General features: G+C 45.1%; 1 protein-coding gene across 12 annotated transcripts in view; it reads right to left on the bottom strand.

Annotated features, from left to right (window-relative positions):
* The window catches only part of RBM25 (RNA binding motif protein 25), an 841,835-nt gene that overhangs the window by 399,750 nt on the left and 420,057 nt on the right, over positions 1-22,028 (bottom strand). For all 12 annotated transcript variants that reach the window (XM_069638623.1, XM_069638627.1, XM_069638622.1 and 9 more), the window contains one exon: positions 971-1,028. In XM_069638623.1, the coding sequence (XP_069494724.1) occupies positions 971-1,028 (58 nt within the window). The remainder of the gene's footprint in view (positions 1-970; positions 1,029-22,028) is intronic.

The raw sequence follows: 22,028 nt of genomic DNA, 5'->3' as shown, positions 1-22,028 counted from the left end.
GTGAGGTAAAATAAAAAGGGCAAGAGATGCAGGTTACCATAAAAGTAATTTGCCACCTTAATTCCACGGTTCCATGTCATTTCTACGAAATAAAAATACTTTGTTGCAATTTACTTCAGTATTTGTTTAAAATGGGGTTCCCCGTGAATACCACCCTTAGCCAAACCACTTCCCACCCCCCCTTAACCCAAAATTATATAACATTTTCAAAGACAGTTCGAAGTAATTTGCACAAATAAATTACCACAAAGTAATTTACTTTGTGGAAACGAGGGACCAATTCTATACCTACACAGCCCGATTCCTTCATCACCAAGCATCAATTATCACTAGTCAATGGCTAGCAGAGTGCAAATTATGAGGCCTGGCAAGATATGCTGATGTGTGAAAAAACAAGCCTTACAGGAAAAGGAAACTGGCTAGTTAATGGATTTGACATGTAAGCTTCCACCGCCCCATACTTGACGCACTTGGTTTGCTGGATCCTTGAAGCAGGGCACAGATGACAGACTAATCCTAGGCCAAGGCAGCTGTAATAAGGGGCTTACCCAATTGCTATAGAGAGGAGTGAGCGTGAGAAAGGGAAACATCGTAAGAGAATAGTTACCGGATTTCAAAAAGTATTCTTAAGCAACAATCCACAGTGGAAATAAATATGCATTTTTATTTTGCAAATTGTTTTAACTTATTATCAACGTAAAATATTCTTGAAGACTCGCTTTCCTAAAAGAAAGATGCAATATAAAATTAAGCCGGTAAGATGGCTCAGCTGGTCAAATGCTCATTACTGTGATCTGTGTTCTATCTGCAGGTTCGAATCCTGGCAAGGCAAACTCAACCTTTCATCCTTCCGAGGTCGATAAATGAGTAGCAATTTCAATTGGGTAATAGTAATGTAAATAAATATGCCCTATGTAAAGAGCTTTACATTAAAGCGCTATATAAAGAACAAATTATTATATGCATTTACCTTGAAGTTTTCCAGACGCCCCTTGCACTCTCTTCCAGCTCAAAACCAGGCCACATTTCTGGAAAAATGGTAAATGCATTGTGAGTATTCAAAATGAAAGATTAATGCACAGAACAATCAGCAAATTCAATGAATGTTCCTTTTGTCATCTGGTTTTACAAAAAACTATTCATTCAACTGTAAAAAAGGATACTTAAAATTACAAATTCATTGTGTGAAAATGACTGAAGAGACTAACCCTTCTAGTAAATTTAAGAAATTGAAGTACCACTGAATAACTAATAGCATTTCCTACCGAATGACCCTTCCTGCTATAGGCAACTCTTACAGCACACTACTACAATTAATGACTTGCATACTTCAGTGTTTTGCTTTTTGTACCTTTAAACAAAAAGATGTTCTACTAATCAATGACTATTGCCTGCAGGCTGAAGTCATTGTTATAAACGGACAAAATTCCTCCATGCAAATGTGGAACGAGCTGGAGATTTAGTTTTGATTTTCAGCAGTCATGGGGGCTTGTGGATGACCCTTGCAGTGAAGCCTAAGTCTGGAGGGACTTTGCAGTCTCCTTTGTAAGAAGTGCCATGTGTTAAGATTCATTTCTAAACTATGGCCTGGTGACAACAGTTTAGGAGGCCACCCTAGTTATACTGAACCGGTGCGGCCGGATTCTTTATCACTGGTCGCTTGTAGGACTAAAGAAAGAAGGAAAAGTTGTAGGTGAGTCGATTTGCTTACACAGCAACGCTGGTAGGTGTTCTTTGTTGTTTCTAGATTGTCAAAGTGCACAGTCAACCAGCCGGTTACTCACGCCACTGGTACAAGGATCAAAAAAAGTAATACAAACCTAGAGCTAGAAAGTAATCAAAGGGTCGCCCCTGTTGCCTAACATGGTACACGGATTGGAAAAAGAAACCTTGAAAGTAGGTCTACTCAATACCAGACCTCTACATAAACATGCTCTTAATGTACACAACTTAATCCAGGAAAAAAATAGATGTGTATCACAGAGACGTGGTTAACGGGCCCAATATGTGACATAGCAGTACCAGAGGGATGTGTCATTTATAATCAAAACAGAATTTGTGGAATTGGTGGAGGTGTGGCAATCATTACTAAAGAATCGATCAAACTTTTTAAATCTAACTTAGCATGCAGCGGATGTGAAGTTTTACAACTTAAACATACGCACACCCCCAATGACTGCACAAACATAGTACTGTATAGAACACCAGCTCTCTCATCGAACTTCTGTAATGAGTTAATACCCCAATGGAATAATTGAAGGTCTTCAAATACAGCAACATTACTTATGGGAGACTTCAATAGATGAAAAGCGAACAACTCAGACAAAGAAGCAATACAACTGGAAAAGACTGAATAACCTAGACCATATAGTAATAAACAATGAACCCACTACTTCCCAGGGTAACCAACTGTATTGGGTTATAACACAACTTAGATACGCAGAAAGTCACTACAGAAACTTGCATCTGGTCAGACCATTTAATGGTCTGCTTTGATGTTATGTAAAACAACCCCTCTGTAGTTACATGCAATCCACACGTGAAGGTGTATATTAGCAATTTTAAAAATATAGGACCCAAGCAACTGAAACCCTGTCTAGAAAGGATTCAAGACAGCATTCAAGATTATGCTGTATGTGAAAACATACTCCAGCATTTCACTAGTCACATTCGTGAGCTTGTGGAACAGCTTGTCCCGCTAAAGCATAAACTGGTTAGGAAAGTCAAGAAGAACCAGAAATGGTTTCATGGAGAATTGAATAAACTCAAACTCGAAATATGTAGTCTGGAAAGGAAATGGATACAGAATCCTACAACAGACAAAGATGGAAGCAAATAAATTTAAAATATAGAAAAGAGATCAGAGAAGCAAAGCGCAACCATAATAACCGAGAGATAAGCAGCTTCCCCGAACTCCACCAGTAACATTTTTGAAATTTTCAAAAGTATGGACAAGCCAAAGGCCATCACTTCGCCATTTAATCCTATGAAGGACGAAATAGTGCAGAAAGCTTTCAGCAAAAATACAGACAGAAGGCAAGATATATTCTATCCAGGGAAGGAACGGGCACAGCATTACCGCAAGCTACAGTAAAAAGCAAACTTTGTGATTGGCCCAATTTCAGCTTCCTTCCAGTCTTGGACGAGTTTTCAGTACTGACCAAAATGAGACCGAAGGTGTGCGGAAAATATTCTAAGGCTAAAATCATTCTGGACAGCAAAGATCTATTCACGCCAGTTCTCACCAGAATTGTGAATGCATCGTTTCAGGAGGGCTTAGTACCAAAGTGTATCAAAGTAGTGACAATTACGCCATTGATTGAAAAAAAAAAAAAATAAAAAAGTGGTAGGTCTAGACCCTAAAGATCCTACCAATTTATGCCCTATTACAAACTCAAACTTCATTCTAAAAATACTGGACAAGGGAGCGACAAATCAGTTCCAAAAATGTATAGAAAGTCAAGAGATCCTCCATAAACAACAATCAGGCTTCGGAGTGGCACACAGCACCAAAACTGCAATGTTAGACCTGCAGACAAGTATACTTGCCATCTTGGGAAAGGCAGGGATATTGATGCTGCTAGATCTTAGCGCAACATTTGATTTGGTGGATCACCAACTGCTGCAAGAGGCACTAGAGAAAGTAGCAGGATGCTCTCTGGCCACTTTAGCATGGTTGACATCTTTCCTATCGGACTGGAAATCCATGGTGCACTGGGGAGAAAAGTGAGGCCAAACATTGATTTCGGAGTACCCCAAGGGGCAAGTCTATCCCCTGTGAGGGAGTGAAGGGCCGTTTGGGGGGGGGCCTGCACATTCTATGCAAAATGGACCACTTGCTCACGCACTAGCAGGGGACGCCTCCATTGCCCTTATGCCAACATCAGCATAGGTGGGGCTATTGCGGGATCCACTTGGCTTCCATTTTGTGTGCCCTCAACTACATCTTTGGACTAGGCCGCACTCAGATACTACAAAAAGCTTCTCTCCTCTCTGCAGCACTGCACAGCGCGCTCATGGCCCCCACCTTTTCTTTCATTGTCTGAAGCTTCAGAAATCCCTTTCTCACGGATACGCCGGGTATAATTGAAACAAACAACACTATGCATCTTCTCACTCTTCCTCTGAGATCACTGTCCTGTGTGTGAACCGACTTAGGCCATGACTTGTAGCTCATCCAACCCCACAAACCTGTTCCTCCCTCTTACCCCCGCTGTTGGAAAATTACTGCCAATGCAACCCTGTGCCCTCCTAAGGTATTCTCTTGATGTACCAGAAGTGTGACCCTACTGTGCAGCCCACCCCAAAGTGCCCCCACAAAATCCAGACTTATGTCGCAGTATATTGTGTCCTAAAACTAACATGTCATTATACTCCCCACTCGCCTTGATGTGCTGAGAATCAACCAGTCACCGAGGTCATCACGGAGGACAAGACCCCTAAGCCCCATATATCATAAAAGTCCCAATGAAAGACGATGTAATCATGTGTATGCAATTTAAAGATTTACTCAAAGGTATACTAATGATTGTTTATTATATATGTCTAGTGGTAGTTTCACATGCCAGCTTGGTGTCAACTATCTTGCCGCGACCCAACCCTCACCCCACCCGAACACAGGCAGCTGGACCTTGTGACGCTTACCCTCTGGCCAACTGGGCAGCCTATCTGGAAGAGGCAGCACCTACAGGACTATATGAGACATCACTCCTCAACCAATCCTGTACTAATGTTATACCCTATGCTAATGACCTCATTGATGACGATATTCTACTTTATAATCCCATGTATGTGTATTGTTTGCCAGAACGCTCTCGAGGCAGCAAAGTTCTCTGGATGCCAATTTCATATAAATACATGTTAACCTTGCAACCTGTTCTTAGTCTCATTCCCTACTGGGGTGTTTTATTTATTATAAGCTTGCATTTGTACAATGGAGAGCGAGCCTTTACATTTGGTGACCCCCGTAACGTGATCGAGAAGGGTGCGCCGAGAGAGGGCCCCTGTGCCGTGCGGCGAAATCCGGGACGCCCCCAGCAAAAACATTGCCTCTGCGGTCGACCAGTGTTCGCACTAAAGAAAGGATCCAAGGGTGCCCGTCATCTTTGCAAATACCAAACTTTTCTCCGAGGTGGTCAGGGCTTGGTTGGGGTGCGGCCCCGATTGTGGATAGACTGAACAGAGGCTCTCGGACCACCCTGGACACAAGAGTACTGAATGCAAGATTCTCAAGCAAAGGGGGAAAAAAACTGCAAAATAGTTGGTGTAGGGATAATGACAGAATAGTGGGAGTAAAATTTTGGGCCTAGGGACTGTGTGAGTGAGACCGATAGGCTTTTTCTTATCTATCCTTTATATGGACATTAGGTTGGTGTGGACAAAGAGGTAAAGGAATACGGGATCCTAGCTCAAAAGGGGGATAGAAGACGGCACCGCGTAGCATTATCTTGACCATTGCTGGTTAGAAGTGGAGAAAGAAAATTAAAGTAAAAAAGTCTGTAGTCATTTAGAATATTCTGTTTCCGTGTGAGCAGGGTTCTTCTAGAGGATAGCCTGAGGGGGCTCAGAAGTGGGGAGTGGATGAAAAAATAATTAGGAGACTAAAATAAAATAAAGGGGCAGCTCTTATCAGAGGGTAGTACATGTTTTATGTTCAATGTTATTGAATTAAGTTAAATGTTGGTCTGTCGATAAAGCATGTGTGTATTTATGTTGTCCATGAAATAAGTATTGATAGAAAGTATGTTTTTGTGATTTCTGAAAAAGGCGCAAGTACAAATATTATTGAAATGTAGCCCAGTGCGGGCTAGAAGGTGATGGAGTAACTAAAAGTGTATCTCCAGTTGTATTGTGTGATATACCAAGTAGAAGAGTACAAAAGTAAAAATTAGAAGGGGAGTCATGGGAGGTGATACACCGCTAGCTCATATTTGCCAACATCTCCCCTTGTAAAGTGAAAAAATACAGATGTACCATGAACAGTGGCTTACAGAGATAAAGGGAGAGGTATTTTCCCAAATTTGGCCGGAAGGAGGGTGCTTTGAGAAAAGTGTTAGATTTCATGACAACCCACTTGTTAGCAAAGTATTGAGATAAACAACTGCAAAACAGACGTGAAATGAACAAGTTACTTACCAAACTGGTAACGTTCTTTCGATTGGAATGTTCCTCCGACGTATTCCTCATCTTTGATGTTATACATTCCAGCTTGCTGGCCTCAGAAAATGTTTTCAGTAGAGGGCGCTGCACGTCGACGTCCTTAGAGTCGGTGTCCCTCGACAGCCTCCGTACCGGCGCCAACGTCATCATGAGTATAAATAGACTTGTGCAGCGTCCGTTGGTCAGTTCCGTTTGGAAGTTCAGATTTGCTTTGCATTAATTGGTTAGTAACCTTGAAGGAGCGTAAGCTGCTACTACAAGGGAAGTTTTACTACGGGATGGATGGGCGGGGCGATAAGGAATGCGTTGGAGGAACATCCCATCGAAAGAATGTTACCAGTTTGGTAAGTAACATGTTCTTCGAAGGCATTGTGTCCGCAGACGTATTCCTCATCTTCGATAGACTCCCATAGCAGTAGTATAAAGAGGAGGTGGGAGTAAAAATGAAATATTTCCCTTTAAAGATGTACAGAATGCAACACAGCTTTCCCCAAGTCTTGTCTCCTCGCTAGAGGAGTCCAGGCTGTAAAGTTTGGTAAATGTATGTGCGGACGACCATGTGGCAGCCGCACATATATATTTAATTGGGACCTCTCTTCGGAGAACCCTCAACCTTTCAGAAACCAAGCGTGAAGGTTGAGGGTTCTGATGTCTGGATGGAGAACCTGACCTCCCTTCTGCGAGAGAAGATCCTCCCTTTGCGGAAGACCAATCTGAGGACAAATGGACATGTCTAGAAGGTCCGGGTACCATGTTCTCCTAGCCCAATCCGGGGCAATTAGGATCATGGCTTTCCTGAATCTTCTTAACCTCCTGATCATTTGATCTCGGGGGGAAATTCCCTTGAACAAAACTGATCGCACTTCCTGTTGATGCTGGTGGCGAACAGATCCCCTTGAGGGGTTACCCAAAGGGTGAAGATCTCTTGACGGACTTCCTGAGCTAACTCCCACCTCGTGGGAGACTGCTCTGCCTGCTCAGAGCGTCCGCCGTCAAGTTCTTCTCTCCGGCTAGGTGAACTGCCGATAGAGATTCCTTCTTGAATTGCCGAAACCAGAGCTGCATTGCCTCTCTGCACAGCGGCATTGACCCTACGCCTCCTCTTTTGTTGAGATAGTGCATGGCCACTGTGTTGTCCGTCATTATCAGGACATTCTTTCCCTGTACTGATGGCAGAAAAGCTTTCAGCGCTAGTCCGATTGCTCTCAGCTCCAACAGGTTGATGTGTAGTCTGGTTTCCGATGGAGACCAACGACCGCTGATGGTCAAGTCGTTGGCATGAGCTCTCCACCCCGTGAGTAAGGCATCCGTGACTACTGTAATCTCCGGCCATGGTTGCCAAAACTGTTCTTTCAAGATGTTCTCCCGACAAGCCCACCATTGAGCTACTCTGTCCGGGACTTGTAGGAGTACTGACATTCTTCTTGAGAATTGCGACCACTGGGTTCTTAGTGCCCACTGGAGGGATCTCATTCTCAGGCGAGCCTCCGGCACTAGGAAGATGCAGGATGCCATGAGGCCTAGCAACCACAAAAAGTCGAAGGCTGGTAGATGTTGGGCATTTTGAAACTTGGTGACCATCTGTAGAATACCTTGAGCCCTCACCTCCGGTGGCGAGGCTTTTCCCAGGGAAGTGTCCAGGACTGCTCCAATGAACTGGAGTCTCTGTGATGGGATCATCTGTGACTTCCTTAAGTTGAGGGAGAAGTCCAGCTTGTGAAGGAAGTGGCAGACAATCTAGCTGGATCTGAGCTTGTTCCGGAGATACTGCTCTGATAAACCAGTCGCCCAGGTAGGGGTAGACGTGGATCTCTTCCCTCCTTAGACTTGCAGCCACTACCGACATTAGCTTGGTAAAGACCCTCGGGGCGGAGGTCAGCCCAAATGGCAGAACTCGAAATTGATAGTGAGAGTTGCCAATTGCGAACCTCAGGTATTTCCTGCGTTTGAGATGGATTGGCACATGAAAATAAGCATCCTGAAGGTCTAGAGATACCAAAAAGTCCAGAAGCTGGAGGGCCTGAAGGATCTGAGACAGGGTTACCATCTTGAACTTGTCTTTCCTGAGGAATGTGTTCAATTCTATCAAGTCCAAGATGGGTCTCAGTCCTCCGTCCTTCTTTGGTACCCGGAAGTGGGGGGAATACCAACCCTTGTTCCTCTCCGCTACGGGTACCGGTTCTATGGCACCCTTCTCTAGCAGGTCTAAAATCTCCTGCATAAGGAGCGGGTCTGGAAGCTTCAAAGAGTTGTTCCCTGGTGGATGGCTGAGGAGTGTGTAGGAAGGGCAGGCAGTAACCTTGGGTGGTCTAGACCAACAGGACCCAACAAACGTCAGGCCTATCACCAATTGCAATTTCCTGCCGAAAATCCTTGATAAAATCGCCAGACGAGCACCATCTTCTGCATCCACAACAATCAGGTTTCCAGAAGTGCTCATAGTACTGAACCAGCATTATTGGATTTACAAACCAAAATGCTAAGCATCCTTTACAAGGGAAAGGCAGACTGTTAGTGCAATTGGACTTCTCGGTAGCATTTGATTTATTAGATCACAGCAAGCTCCAAGAGGCCCTAGACAGCTGGAAATTGCTCCAAGGAAGCGATTGATTGTGTATCGACCTTTTTAGAGGATAGGAACTCCAAAATCACTTGGGGGCATTCCACAAACTCTAGCCCAGTGGACTGCGGTGTTCCACAGGGAGCCAGCTTCTCTGCCTTGCTTTTTAACCTGTACATTCGTTGTGTCTGCATTCTTCTCACACAGCTTGGGATCTTTACCAACTTTGCAGACAACACACAGCTCATCTTGGAACTGAGCGGTAACCACACCTGACAGATTATCAGCCATTTACAACACAATAGATAACTGGATGAAATCACACTGGATGTGCCTTAATATAGCTAAAACAGAGCTCATGACATTTGGCTCCACAAAAGCCTTAAAAAACCTAGGCCCCGACTACTCCTCGTTTCGCATAAAAGACTCATCCATCACAGTATCTAACAAAGTCAAAACACTCAGCATTTACCTACAATCACTAGGATCCGAAGCACAAACCTCTTCCTTAAAACGGAACTGTCAATACTACCAGAGGCTCCTCTGTCGCATTAGACCTTTTCTTGACACCAAAAATATTGACACTAACTAGAGCCACCATCTTGTCACGATTGGACTACGGAAACGCCTTATTATTGGGTGCCGGTAGCAGCTGCTTAAAGCAAAGTCAAATCATCCAGAATAATGCCGTCCGGTCCATAGCGGGAAAGTCCAAACGTGAACACATTACAATAGACAGAAAAGACCTCCACTGGCTAGCTGTGACTGAACGTATCATTTTCAAATAACTGACCCTGGTTCACTGTTGCCTTAATGGAACGGCTCCAGCATACCTGATGAAGGAGTTCAACTGGCATGAGCCAGGCCGAAGCTTGAGATCCGCTAAACAAGGATTGCTTGTCACCCCAGAGCCAAAGCCAAAGGTCTGGACAGAGCATTTCCCAGCAAGGCCATCTACTGGAAGGAGCTACCTCGGAACCTCAGGCTCAAAAGCAATTTGCTATCATTAAGGAAACAGCTGAAACCCACGCTATTCAAGTAAGAAACCCCTCATCACTTACTACTCTGCGCTCATGTAGAGCCTGGTCCTTTCTTTTCTTACTGTTCTGTCCTGTCATTCTTCTGTCCTAGTGTCCTTGTCGCCCCCTGATGCCTGCAGGCTTTCGGCACGTTATAAATAAAAAATAAGTAACCTTGAGCAACTGACTCCAATGCCCAAGCATCTGACGTAATAGCCTGCCATTCTGCCAGATGTGGAGTTAACCTGCCCCCTTTTGGTGTCTTGCGAGAGGAGACCTCAGAGGGGTTTAGAAGCGGCTGACGCAGATGCCGAGGGTAAAGTGGCACCTGCTGCTGCAGCTTTTGTACCTTTGACCCATTCACCACGGGTGAATCGTTTCTGGCCCCTTTGAGCTGGCTGTCCTCTGCCTCTTCCGAATGCGGAGTAAAAGCGAAAGGACCTACCCCTCCAGGAAGCTCCTGAGATGCGATTTGGAATCTGCCGGATTGCAGCCCCAAGGGATTTCGCTGCTGCCTTGGATGTTTGTAATCTCTCCAGGCTGTCATCAGCCTTCTTTCCAAATAAAGAATTGCCGTCAAAGGGCATTGTCAGAAGTCTGGCTTGTACATCTGGAGCAAAACCAGACTTCCACAACCACGCAAATCTGCGGATTGTGGTACTTGCCGCCATGGCCCTGCTGATGCTATCAGCAGAATCAATGCCTGTTTGGAGGGGCTCGCACATTGCATCCTTTAAATTCCTGATGTTTAAGAATGCATCCCTTTCTTCTTCTGGGAGACAGTCAGCCGCAAATGAAGCATACTCCCAAAGTGTGTGGCTGAATCTTGCTAGCGTGCAAGTGGCGTTGGTAGACTTAAGCGCCATACTACATGCCGAAAAAACTTTTTTTGACATGGCATCAAATCTTTTATCATTCTTGTCCTGTGGAATAGAAGGGTATGCAACTTAATGTTCGATGAAGTCGCTGCTTGTACAACTAAACTCTGTAGTTGGATGCTTGCTCAGATATTCAGGATCTGAAGCCGATACTCAATTTAGCAGAAAGTTGTTTTATTTACTGCATGGATAACTTCAGGAGTTTCCCCAATTAGCAGATATTTTTCTTTGCAGAGCAGTATGAAAAGGAACAGGATCCTCCTGTGGACCTTTATCTAAAATATCAGTAAGGTCATCCTGCTGAAAAAGAAGGTGTAGTCCACCCCATGAATTCGAATTATTCTGGCCATCAGAATAGAGTCTCAGCATGCTCTCCAGGGTCTGGTTTAGCAGACTACTTCTGGAGAAGTATCTAAACCACTGTCATGATCACAGCAACAGTTCCTAAAATTGCTTCCAGAAAGAATTGGTCTTCTATTTACCATTCTTGGATGTTAGGGGAAAACAACTCAAGGCAGTGTTAGGCATGGGTAGTACTTCCTGACACTCAACAGGGCTGCCATGGTTATGCTGGTAGTGTGCGCAGTGTAGGTCTATTTGTTTTCTCTCTGCTCCTATTTAAGCCCCTCCCCTCGAGCGTTCCCTGCTTCGCGTTCGGAAAGAATCCAGTTAACGCTTACCGCTGTCCAGCTTTAGGTCCTGTCATTTTTTCAGCGCCACTAGTTAGCCTTCCCTTTCTGTCATTTTTGTTCCCTCCTCTGCCCATTATTCATTCTCTGAGTTTCCAGTAGTCCCTGCAATTTTCCAGTCACAGAACTCTCCACAGTCGGTGCGTGTGATTCTAGTCATGGACTTCATTCCTGTCACTCCTGTTGCCCCGTCACCTTCCAGTCACGGAACCGACCTCCGTAATTCAAGAGTTTCCAGTCAGGCTATTCCACAAGTATCATTTACCATTATTCCCTGGAGTATCATTGTTTTTCTATGGTATTGTGGAGTTCCCAGTGTTGCGCTGTATTCATTAATGAAGCGCATATTGCGCGTAATGTAATGGAGCCGGGTGTACGCTCCATTGGTTACTGAGTGTTTCCTTAGCTTTGGGTCTTAGTTGATGCGTGTTTGTACGCATTGTGTTCAGTTCATACCGCTGCAGGCATTTATTGTTTGTATGTTGCCACGCACACTTTTTACTCATTTCGAACGCTTGAACGATCCATAGGTTGCGAGCGTGTTTCCTGAGGTGAATTCGTTTCCTGTTGTGATTCACCATGAATGCGTGCTGCGTAGAATTTCTCACATCAAAGGCATTCCCAACTCAGTAAAATCTTTCCAGTCCTAGTCACCAGTGGGGCTCCATTGGATTTTGGCCAATTAGTTTCCTATTTACTTACAGTCAGGCACAGTTGTCTTAGGTTCACACTCATTCTCAGATTGTGTGCATGTCTGTTTGCAGTACCTCCTCCAGCTCATTGAACATTAGTGAAAACTTCCTTCCTTGCCACAATAGTCAGCACCATCTCCCCTCTGCAGAACTAGAGCCCCTGCACAGATGCAGGATGGCGAGCTAACCAAATAAATAATTAAGGTAAAGAGAAAAGCTGAAGTATAATGTCAGCATTCAGAACTTAGTTGAATTCCATTAGAAGTGCTAGTCAATATTCTTAGAAATCTCTTGTGTTTGTTCTAGGAATCCTTTAGTCACATGGTTGAAGGGAGAATTGGAAGCAACACCAATTGAGAAGAACTGTCACGTAGTTCCATCGCGAGTGTCCCCGCAGAGTCCAGGTAAGCGTTACAACCACTTGACTCATGTAGAGACTCCAAGGTCTTTTAACCTGTTCTCCTCCGAGATTAATTCCTCTGGCATGGGCATTGTAGTCCTTTACAAAACAAAGGGTCTCGTTGTCGAAATGGTCCTCTTCCTCATATATAGAGGACACGGCTCTAAAGTAGTCAGACCTAGGATATGGTTTAAAACCCGACCTAGGATATAGTTTAAAAGCCATTCTAGAGAAGGAGCTAAATTTGATGTCACTGCCTGAGAAAACGTCGAGGTTGTCGACGTGGATGTCGTAGCCTTAAACAATCCTGAAAAAGGCATCGAAAAAGTTTGAAAAGACCTCGATGCACTCGAGAGGGTTGGAATCCTACTCTGCGTCGTCGAGATTGCCGATGACATCCTCGACATCATGGTTGGAGCTTTCGATACCTCTACTGCCTGTGACTTAGTGACAGTTGTAGGTTTGTCTTTCAGCGGGGTCGACAGTGGCGTCGAAGACTGCGTCGATGAAACAGATTTATGCGAAGGGACCTTCGACAAAGGGGTTGATAACGCAGATTTGTCTTCGGCGATGATGACCGGTCTTATTGCTTTTACTCGAGGGTTCATGGCGCTCGCGAGTACTTTCTTTCGCCGGGTTCAACGACTCGCGGTGTTTTGATTTTTCGGGTCTTTCACCCAGTGTATCACCTTTAGATGTCTCCAAGGGGGTTGTTGAGGCCCCTTTCTCGAAGATGCTAAGCATTTTTTTAACAGAATTCCACCCAATTAGCCGGAGAGCTGTGTTTCGTGGGGCAGGTGACCCTTTCTGGGGAAGTAGAGGAAGAGGGAGATCTACAACGCCTCTTCTTAGAGTGTTTTGATCTCGAAGACTGATGAGAACCGCTTCGAGATCTTGAACGGGAATGTTTCTTTTGTCGACGAGGAGACTAATATCTCGACTCAGCCGAAGAAACTTTCGAGGGAGTAGAAGTTTTAAAGTCCTTACCTCTTTCTAACTTCCCCTTGCGCTCCTTCAAGGCTTTCGCCGTCATGAACATACAGTTCTCACATTCCGAACAGTGATGCCCCGATCCCAGGCACCAAACAGATCCTGTGAGGATCCGTTAAGGACATTTTCTTCCCACAGTCATGACATTTCTTGAAACCCGACCGTGGAGTCGATGGTTCGGATGAAGAAGCCATCGTGCAATGGTAATCTTCGAAGAATAAGAAGGTTTTTCTGAAGAAAGGAACCAAGCGTTACATTTCCGAGGCCCACAAAGCGCGGAAAAACAGAACTAAGCAACAGACGCTGCGCAAGTCTACTTATACTCATGACGACATCAGCGCCGATACTGAGGCTGTCGAGGGACACAGACTCGAAGGATGTCGACGCGCAGCGCCCTCTACTGACATTTTTTTCCAAGGCCAGCAAGCTGGAATGGATAACATCAAAGATGAGGAATATGTCGGCGGACACAATCCCTTTGAAATTAGATTTATGGAGGATGTTTGAAGAGAAATCCCCGAGCAGTGACGCAACTAAAGACATTTCCTCAGAAGGGCAAACAGATCCACAGGGGAGGAGGGAGTTGCAGCAGACGAGTGTACAGTAAAAACCAGAGAAAATGACCTCACTAGGCTTTACCCATTAGTAACTAGGCCCGCTGTAGGATACAGTGATCCAATGTATGTGCCTGCGCCAAGCACCCTTACAACCCCAGCGGCCACAGCTCCGCCACCTTATGACCCAAGAGGCCTATACGGGCCCACTAGTGCCCCTCCAGTAAACATAGCACGGCTTACTGGGGATTTAGAAAGACAACTCGCCAGTACACAAATGGAGCTAACACGATTAAGGGCTCTGTGCTGCCCGGGAGAGGGGGGGCACCACCCAGTGTGGCAGGAGGGTCTACACCTTCTCTGCCGCCACAAGGAAATGTACCCAAAGGACCGGAAAATGAGTGGCAATCAGAAGAGTTTTCTTCCATTTGAATGACAAGCCAATAAAGATTGTGCAAGCAGAACCCACAGACGACCAGGCAGGAAAGTGACAAGGAGGTGGAGAGTCAGATAGAGAGATGGACGAAGTTTGTAGTGATCTAGATGAATATGAAGACGGAGCAGCAGCTGCGGCGGGCTTATCGCTCCCACTATGGGAGGACCCAGAGGATGGGGAGGGCTCTAAAGATGGCAAGGGAGACTGAGGCAGAGGTTAGGAAACATGTCATTAAGCAAAGCAGAGAAAGTAACGGTAAGTAAAAAAAGGAGGTAAGGCCAAACTACAGATGCCCTTGATACATAAGGGGGCAGGGAGGCCCCATTACATACATTGAGCACAGATGGACAAGAACAACTTGTTGAAACTCCTCCCCCCGCTTTCAGGCAGGTAAGTGGATACGTGCATTCGAAAAGAACACCGCGGAGGCACCCTTGGCTATAAGGGGTGTATAAAATGTATTAGTTTCCGCAGTGGGAGATCAAGCAGATGGTGTGGGTGAAAGCTGGTTTTCCGGGCGTAACAATAAATTAACCGCCATGATGGGTCTTCATTCAACAATGTGAGGGCACAAGTGTGGGATGCATTGCGGAGAACCTTCCCCGACACCCCAGACTTACATTTAGCAATGCAATGCACTATGGGAGAGGAGGAAGAGGCTGTGCAATTCATCCTTCGGGTGCAGGACTTGTGGAGATCAGAAACGGGCACAGCGTGGGACCAATCGACCGCCCTGTTTTACTTTATAATAAAGCGAGGGCTCCCGAAGGAGGTCCAGAAGGCCTTGGATAAAATAGCTGGGATAGAAGCCAAAGGCTGGCCTGCGATTCAGAGCATAATAGTATATCATTGTAGGAGGATCAAAGAGGTAAAAGGAGATAGCACAGAAGGTTGGGAGACGAAGCAAAGATGGTTCAGAATAAATTAGTGAAGGTCACGGCAATTAATGCAGCCCCGCCTGCAGAACAGGGAGGAGGGGTCAGGAAATACGCCAGCGAGGATGGCAGCAACTTGGTCTACAAATGGAAAAGAGCAATGGGCTGGAGAGGAGCAGTACGAAGGCCCCCAATGGCAAGGAAGACCCGCACGAGGACGAAGTGGGTACCGTGGACAGAGAAGGAATTGGGGGGGATGGTAGAGGGTTTGCAGGACAAGAAGTGATGGGAGGACCCCAAGGGTCATGTTGGAATTGTGGGAGGTGGGAACATTTTTCAAGAGAGTGCCGAATGAGACCGGTGGGATATTACCAAGGACCCCCCTCCCAAGGGAAACAAACAGCAATTTGTCCACCCACATGCAGGCAGTTCCAATGGGTTACCAATGGGTGGGAGTGGGCACCAAGAACAGTGCTATACTGAGTACCCGCAGAGAACCCAACAAATGCCACATAGACAGCAACCCCAGAGCAAGGTATGCAACCACAGGTCGCACGCCAGAATACGATGGGAAACGCACACAATGTTTACAACAACTGCAAAAGGCGCGCCGGCACCGTTCCGCAGCACAGCCGTGGTTGGAGATACATTTTTCCCCGTTCCTGGAACAGACACATACCCAGATTAGGACAGCCCACAGAAAGCACTTGCGTGTCCAGTCCCATCAACTACCCTACGTGCAGAAGAGGAACCACTGGTGGGTGCGGAGATAGGCAACACACAGTTAATCTTCATGGTGGACTCGGGAGCTGAAAAATCGTGCCTCATGGAAGGCTGGTTCCCGCTTTCAGGAAAACATTTGGAAACACAGGTTTTCTGGGGCCATTTTGAAAGTTCCTTATACAAAAGAGACATAACAGTAGGGGGGGCCGTGCGAGCACCCCTACTATACCATGAAGTTTCACCTTTTTCTTAGGAATGGATCTCTTAAGCAAATTGAATATGACCACTTCCTTCACAGAAAGAGGGATAGTATGCTCCACTCCAGGGGTATGTTAATGATCAGCACTATGACAAATGAAATTGCAGTGAGAGGAGTACCCATAGACATCGACATGTTCATTTATGGGATACAGGTCCTTGCTAGAGTGGTGCCCGAGATAACACGAAAAGAGTTGAGTGCCATCTGAATTTGTGTTCCGCCCCATTGTAAACTCAGATGTTGTACCTGGCACGATCCCGTCAATTGATTTGGAAGGGGTACAGGTTTCAAGCAAACGTACCGCAGTAATAGGACTGGACACACATGGATGCGAATGGAGAACAGTGTTGTGCATGGATCCAAACATAGCACTGCTTGATTTGACTGATGAAGTTGTTCACTGACAGCGATACTGATGGGAAAATAATGGAAACAAATGTACCATGTGACAATGATTCAGCACCAAGAAAAACAACCGCCTCATGACCAGTGTCAGTGCACCTCACACTATATTCGATGAAGATATGAATAAGGTACAGCCAGAATTATGGACCACTGGTCCCCACGATGTAGGGTTCATGCAAGAGGTCACGCTTTTAAAAAATAAAGCTGAAACCAGGTGCAATTCCGCCCAGAGTGAAGCAATACCCATTATCAAGAGAGGCAGAGGAAGGAATAAAAAAACTTTAAATCCATTATTACAACAAGGTATAATAGTGCCATCAAATTCACCTTGTAATACAGCTAGAAAGCAAGGGGCAAGCTTGGAGAATGATAAAGGACCTCCGCCCACTTAATGACATACAAAAGAAATTCCCTTTAGTGCCCAACCCTGCATCCATTTTGTGTAGTAGCCCAAAAGAAGCCACATGTTTCACGGTTGTAGATTTGAAGAACGCCTTTTTCTCAGTACCACTCGACCCCAGTTGTCAGTATCTCACGGCATGCACCTTAGGGGGAAACATGAACATTGTAGATTGCCACAAGGGTATTGCGAGAGCCCCAGCATTTTCAATAAGATTTTACATGAAGACCTTGGTAATGTGGGTGTAAAAAGCACGATAATCCAATACGTGGATGATCTCCTCATCTGCAGTGAGAGTGAGGAACAGTGCAGAGCGGATTCCATAAGATTACTAAATAAACTGGGTATAAAGGGGTACAAGGTAGATGAAGGCAAACTTCAGTACTGCCTAGCAGAGGTATTATACCTGGGACAATTGATTTCAAAAGATTGCAAGAGAATTATACCTGACACAGCAGCAGCGTTACGCCACACAATACCCAGAGCAGTAAAGGACATACAAACATTTCTTGGCATATGTAATTATTGATGTGAATGGATACTAGACTATGCTGCCTACACACACCAACTCCTCCAAGGGTTAAAAGAAGCACCAAAGAACAGTGTCCCAATAAAATGGACCCAAGAAATAATTTTAAATTAAGAGACCTCATCACACGCACCAGTTTTAGCGAACCCCGATTATGTTCTACCTCTTCACACTGCAATGGAATATTAATGACAGCAGTTCTAACACAGAAAACATCACTAGGCCACAAGCCATTGGCCTACTACAGCAGCACTTTAGATTCGGTGATGCAGGGCTCTTCATGTGCAAACAAGCTCTCGCAGCAGCGGCCTTCGCGATAGAGAAGCGCTCGGCATACGTGACGACAACGGTACATTCCGGGTTGTCATGATACGGAAGAGGGTTTAGGAGGGCAGATGGCTCACCTGTACAGCATGCAGCACTATTGAGTGATTTGATTAAGGCACTAGCAGAACCATCCATGGTAGCGTTAGTAAAGTGCCAAGCATACACCAACAACACGGACGCAATCTCACTTGGAAACGCGGCAGTGGACGCTGCCATGATAGAAGCAGTGTATTTTAACGTCCCTCAACCTATGAAATCCGTTGTGAAAACACTCCCAAGAAGCACAAGATTAAGGGTATAACTGCACACGCATACTACAGATAAGAGTTACAAAGATGTGCACCCCCTGAAGAGCAAGCATTCTGGGGAAAAAGAGTGTGCAAACAATCAGCCACAGATCTAACATGGCAACAAGAAATGACAGGAAAGGTACTAATGCCCATAGAGCTGACAGATTGCATTTCAACAACTACATTTTCCAACGCATGTGACCAAGCAACATATTGAAGCAGACATCCAAGAAGAGTGGTTTGTCCCCTATTTGCCGGAACACTTGTCAAAACTAACAATAGAATACACAACATGCCAAACCTACAGTTCAGGTATGACAAGCAGAACATTACGAGGAACATTGCCACGCCCTGTAAGGCCATTCAGGGAGCGCCACAGACTATGCCGACATGGGAGAAAGATGTAATGGGGTAAGATACCTCATCGTCATAGTATGCCCCTTTTGACGGTGGGTGGAAGCTGGACGCTGTGCACACCCAGATGCCAAGTGCGCAGCAAAGTTTTTGGAGAGGGAAGAATTCTCTAGGTGGGGCATATGCGATGTGATCAGATAACGGCACCCATTTTGTAAAATAAACAGCCTGCTCAAAAGTAAACTGTCCAAACTATGCCACACACTTAAGAACTGGGTGTATTGCTTGCCTCTGCCACTGTTTGAACGCAACCAAGTAAGGACCACCATCTGAGCCCGCATGAAATGGCGACAGGATGGCGCATACATATGTCACTATCTCCAGTGAGGAGAGCCTCAGACACTCAAAGCTGCCACAGTGCTGGGGAATGAATTTTAGGAATACCTTACTCAATTGACACCTGCAGTGAGAAGCATAGCAAAACAAATAGCGCCCCCTTTCACACACGACAGTGAAACTGATACGACAACGCCAGTACAAGACAGCCCCACAGGACAGCTAATGGCAGGAGAAAATGTATATGTACACAGATTTGTGCGAAGATGGAACTCTCCACGATTTCATGGCCCTTTTGAAGTGATTTATTGCACACCCACTTAGTGAAAGTTAAAAAGTACTGGGTGCATCATTCTGATATGAGATGGGCGCACGATAGTACAACACCCCAAAGCGAACAGCAACAGAGGCAAAACGCTGCAATTCCCTAACAAAGAACAGAGTACAAATGAGAACACAAGTTAAAAAGTGTATGTAAAAATAAAATATGAGAAATGTATATTTATAGGTTTAATAATCATGTAGTGTCTTTCACTCCTTTCTCTCGATTTACCTTTCTCTACTATAAGGTGCATTAAGAGTAAAATTAGGAAAATTAATTTTAAAATAAATTCGGTTAATGGCTATTAAAAGTTTTTTGGTAACTAAAAACGATTACTGGCAGAAAAATATGTAAATAATTTGTGATTTTATGGAGAAAGAATATACAGATTTATTGTATTTTGTGTACTTAACGCTTTTATATCGCCCCTTCAGGTGGAAGTATGACGGATGAGGGCCCTCACTAACGACTCCAATTTAGAATGATAGGGTAGATAGAGTTAGTAGAAACTACAGTTATGACTGTGGGCTGAACTTCGTTGCGATAGTATTTTCTGGAATGTTATTTTGCCTTGGCCTTTACTGGATTTTGTCCTTCATATTGGGGGTGATATGTGGGGGGGTACACCTAATACAAGAAGGATCAAGCCTTATATGGCCTGGAGTTAAGACCATGTGGTCACACAATGCCTTCTTGAATGTTAATCTTACAACAGTGTATAAAAACCAAACTATCAAAATCCCTGTTCTTACATATGCTGCTATGGGGTACGATGATGAAACCAATGATTACGATGGTGATTATTCCGTGTTTGTTATGCCTTACTTGCCATATTCAAGTGCACACGCAACGAAAGAACCTACCTCACATGGCACTGATATGCACTTTAGTCCCAATGCCCCAAGCACCCAAGATCCTTTAGTACCACAGTCCGGGCAAAATACTAACAGTGTGACGCAACATGGGAAAATATTACCAGAAGGTAAAAATGCTACATAATGGTCAAGGGGGGGAGCATGAGGCAAAAAAGGGGGGCATGAGGGAAGGGCTATGATGCATTCCATGGTTTGGGATTAGACTAGATCAAAGACCCCCGCCACCCGGACCAGTCTAACAACTGGTACTCTGACATGAGTGCAACAGCTAAACAAGAAGGAACAAGTTACTTAAGTGCCCATGTCGGATGCCCAGTGTTTGGTTCATCTAGTATTGTGTAGGATACTATAGAGGCATGGGTGGACCAGGACGGGGGAATATACATGACATGCACACCTGATGAATATGCTAAAAGAGGTCAAAGCTTACGAAGTGTCTGCAGGGCTTGGATGCCAATAAAAGGGACTCAAGCATGGGATGAAAGCAGTGCAGGAAGCAGAGTACTATCGGAATGAAAATAGTAAAGATTAGTTTGTTACTTTAGATGTAACAAAAGGGGGGAATGTGAGGGAGTGAAGGGCCGTTTGGGCCCCCCTGTACATTTTATGCGAAATGGACCACTTGCTCACGCACTAGCGGGGGGGAACGCCTCCATTGCCCTTATGCCAACATCAGCATAGGTGGGGCTACTGCGGGATACACTTGGCTTCCATTTTGTGTGCCCCCGACCCCATCATTGGACTAGGCTGCACTCCGATACTACGAAAAGCTTCTCTCCTCTCTGCAGCACCGTGCACACTCCGCTCATGGCCCCCACCTTTTCTTCAACTGTCTGAAGCTTAACAAAACCCTTTCTCACGGATGCGCCAGGGCCAATTGAAACAAGCACTATGTATCTTCTCACTCTTCCTCCGAGATCACTGTCCTGTGTGTGAACCGGCTTGAGCCATGACTTGTAGCTCATCCATCTCCACAAACATGCTCCTGCCCTCTTACCCCCCACCCCCACTGTTGGAAAATTACTGCCAATGCAACCCTGTGCCTTCCTAAAGTATTCTCTTGATTTACCAGAAGTATGACCCTGCTGTGCAGCCCACCCCAGAGTGCTCCCACTAAATCAAGACCTCTGTCGCAGTATATTGTGTCCTAAAACTAACATGTCATACTCCCACTCGCCTTGATGTGCTGAGAATCGCCCAGTCAACCAAGTTATCACAGAGGACATGACCCCTAAGCCCCATAGCTCATAAAAGTCCCAATGAAAGACGATGTAATCATGTGTATGCAATTTATAGGTTTGCAAAGATTTACTCAAAGGTATACTAATGATTGTTTATTATATGTCTAGTGGTAGTTTCTCATGCCAGCTTAGTTCGTGTCAACTATCTCGCTGTGACCGGATCCTCACCCCACCAAAACACAGGAAGCTGGACCTTGTGACACTTACCCTCCCACCAACTGGCCAGCCTATCCGGAAGAAGCAGCTCCTACAGGACTATATGCGACATCACTCCTCAACCAATCCTGTACTAATGTTATACCCTATGCTAATGACCTTGATGACGCTCTTCTACTTTATAATCCCATGTATGTGTATTGTTTGCCAGAGCGCTCTCGAGACAGCAGAGGTCTCTCTATGCCAATTTCATATAAGGACTTGTTAACCTTGCAACCTGTTCTTAGTCTCATTCCCTACTGGGATGTGTTATTATAAGCTTGCATTTGTACAACGGGGAGTGAGCCTTTACACCCCCCCACACCCCGCTCTTCAATTTGTACATAAGAGCCTATGTGACCTCCTGGAAAATGTTGGTGTATTCTTTATGAATTACACTGACGATACAGTTGGTTTTTGAACTGGATGGTAACAGTGATAGCGCTAAAATACCACAAATCTAGATAGGTGGATGAAACTCAATTGGATGTGTCTTAATAATACTAAGACAGAATGACTG

The sequence above is a fragment of the Ambystoma mexicanum genome, chromosome 14 (assembly GCF_040938575.1).
Source record: "Ambystoma mexicanum isolate Mex_15411 chromosome 14, UKY_AmexF1_1, whole genome shotgun sequence".
NCBI classification, from domain to species: domain Eukaryota; kingdom Metazoa; phylum Chordata; class Amphibia; order Caudata; family Ambystomatidae; genus Ambystoma; species Ambystoma mexicanum.
The sequence above is the reverse complement of the archived record's forward strand: the minus strand, read 5'-3'. Positions and strand labels throughout refer to the sequence as shown.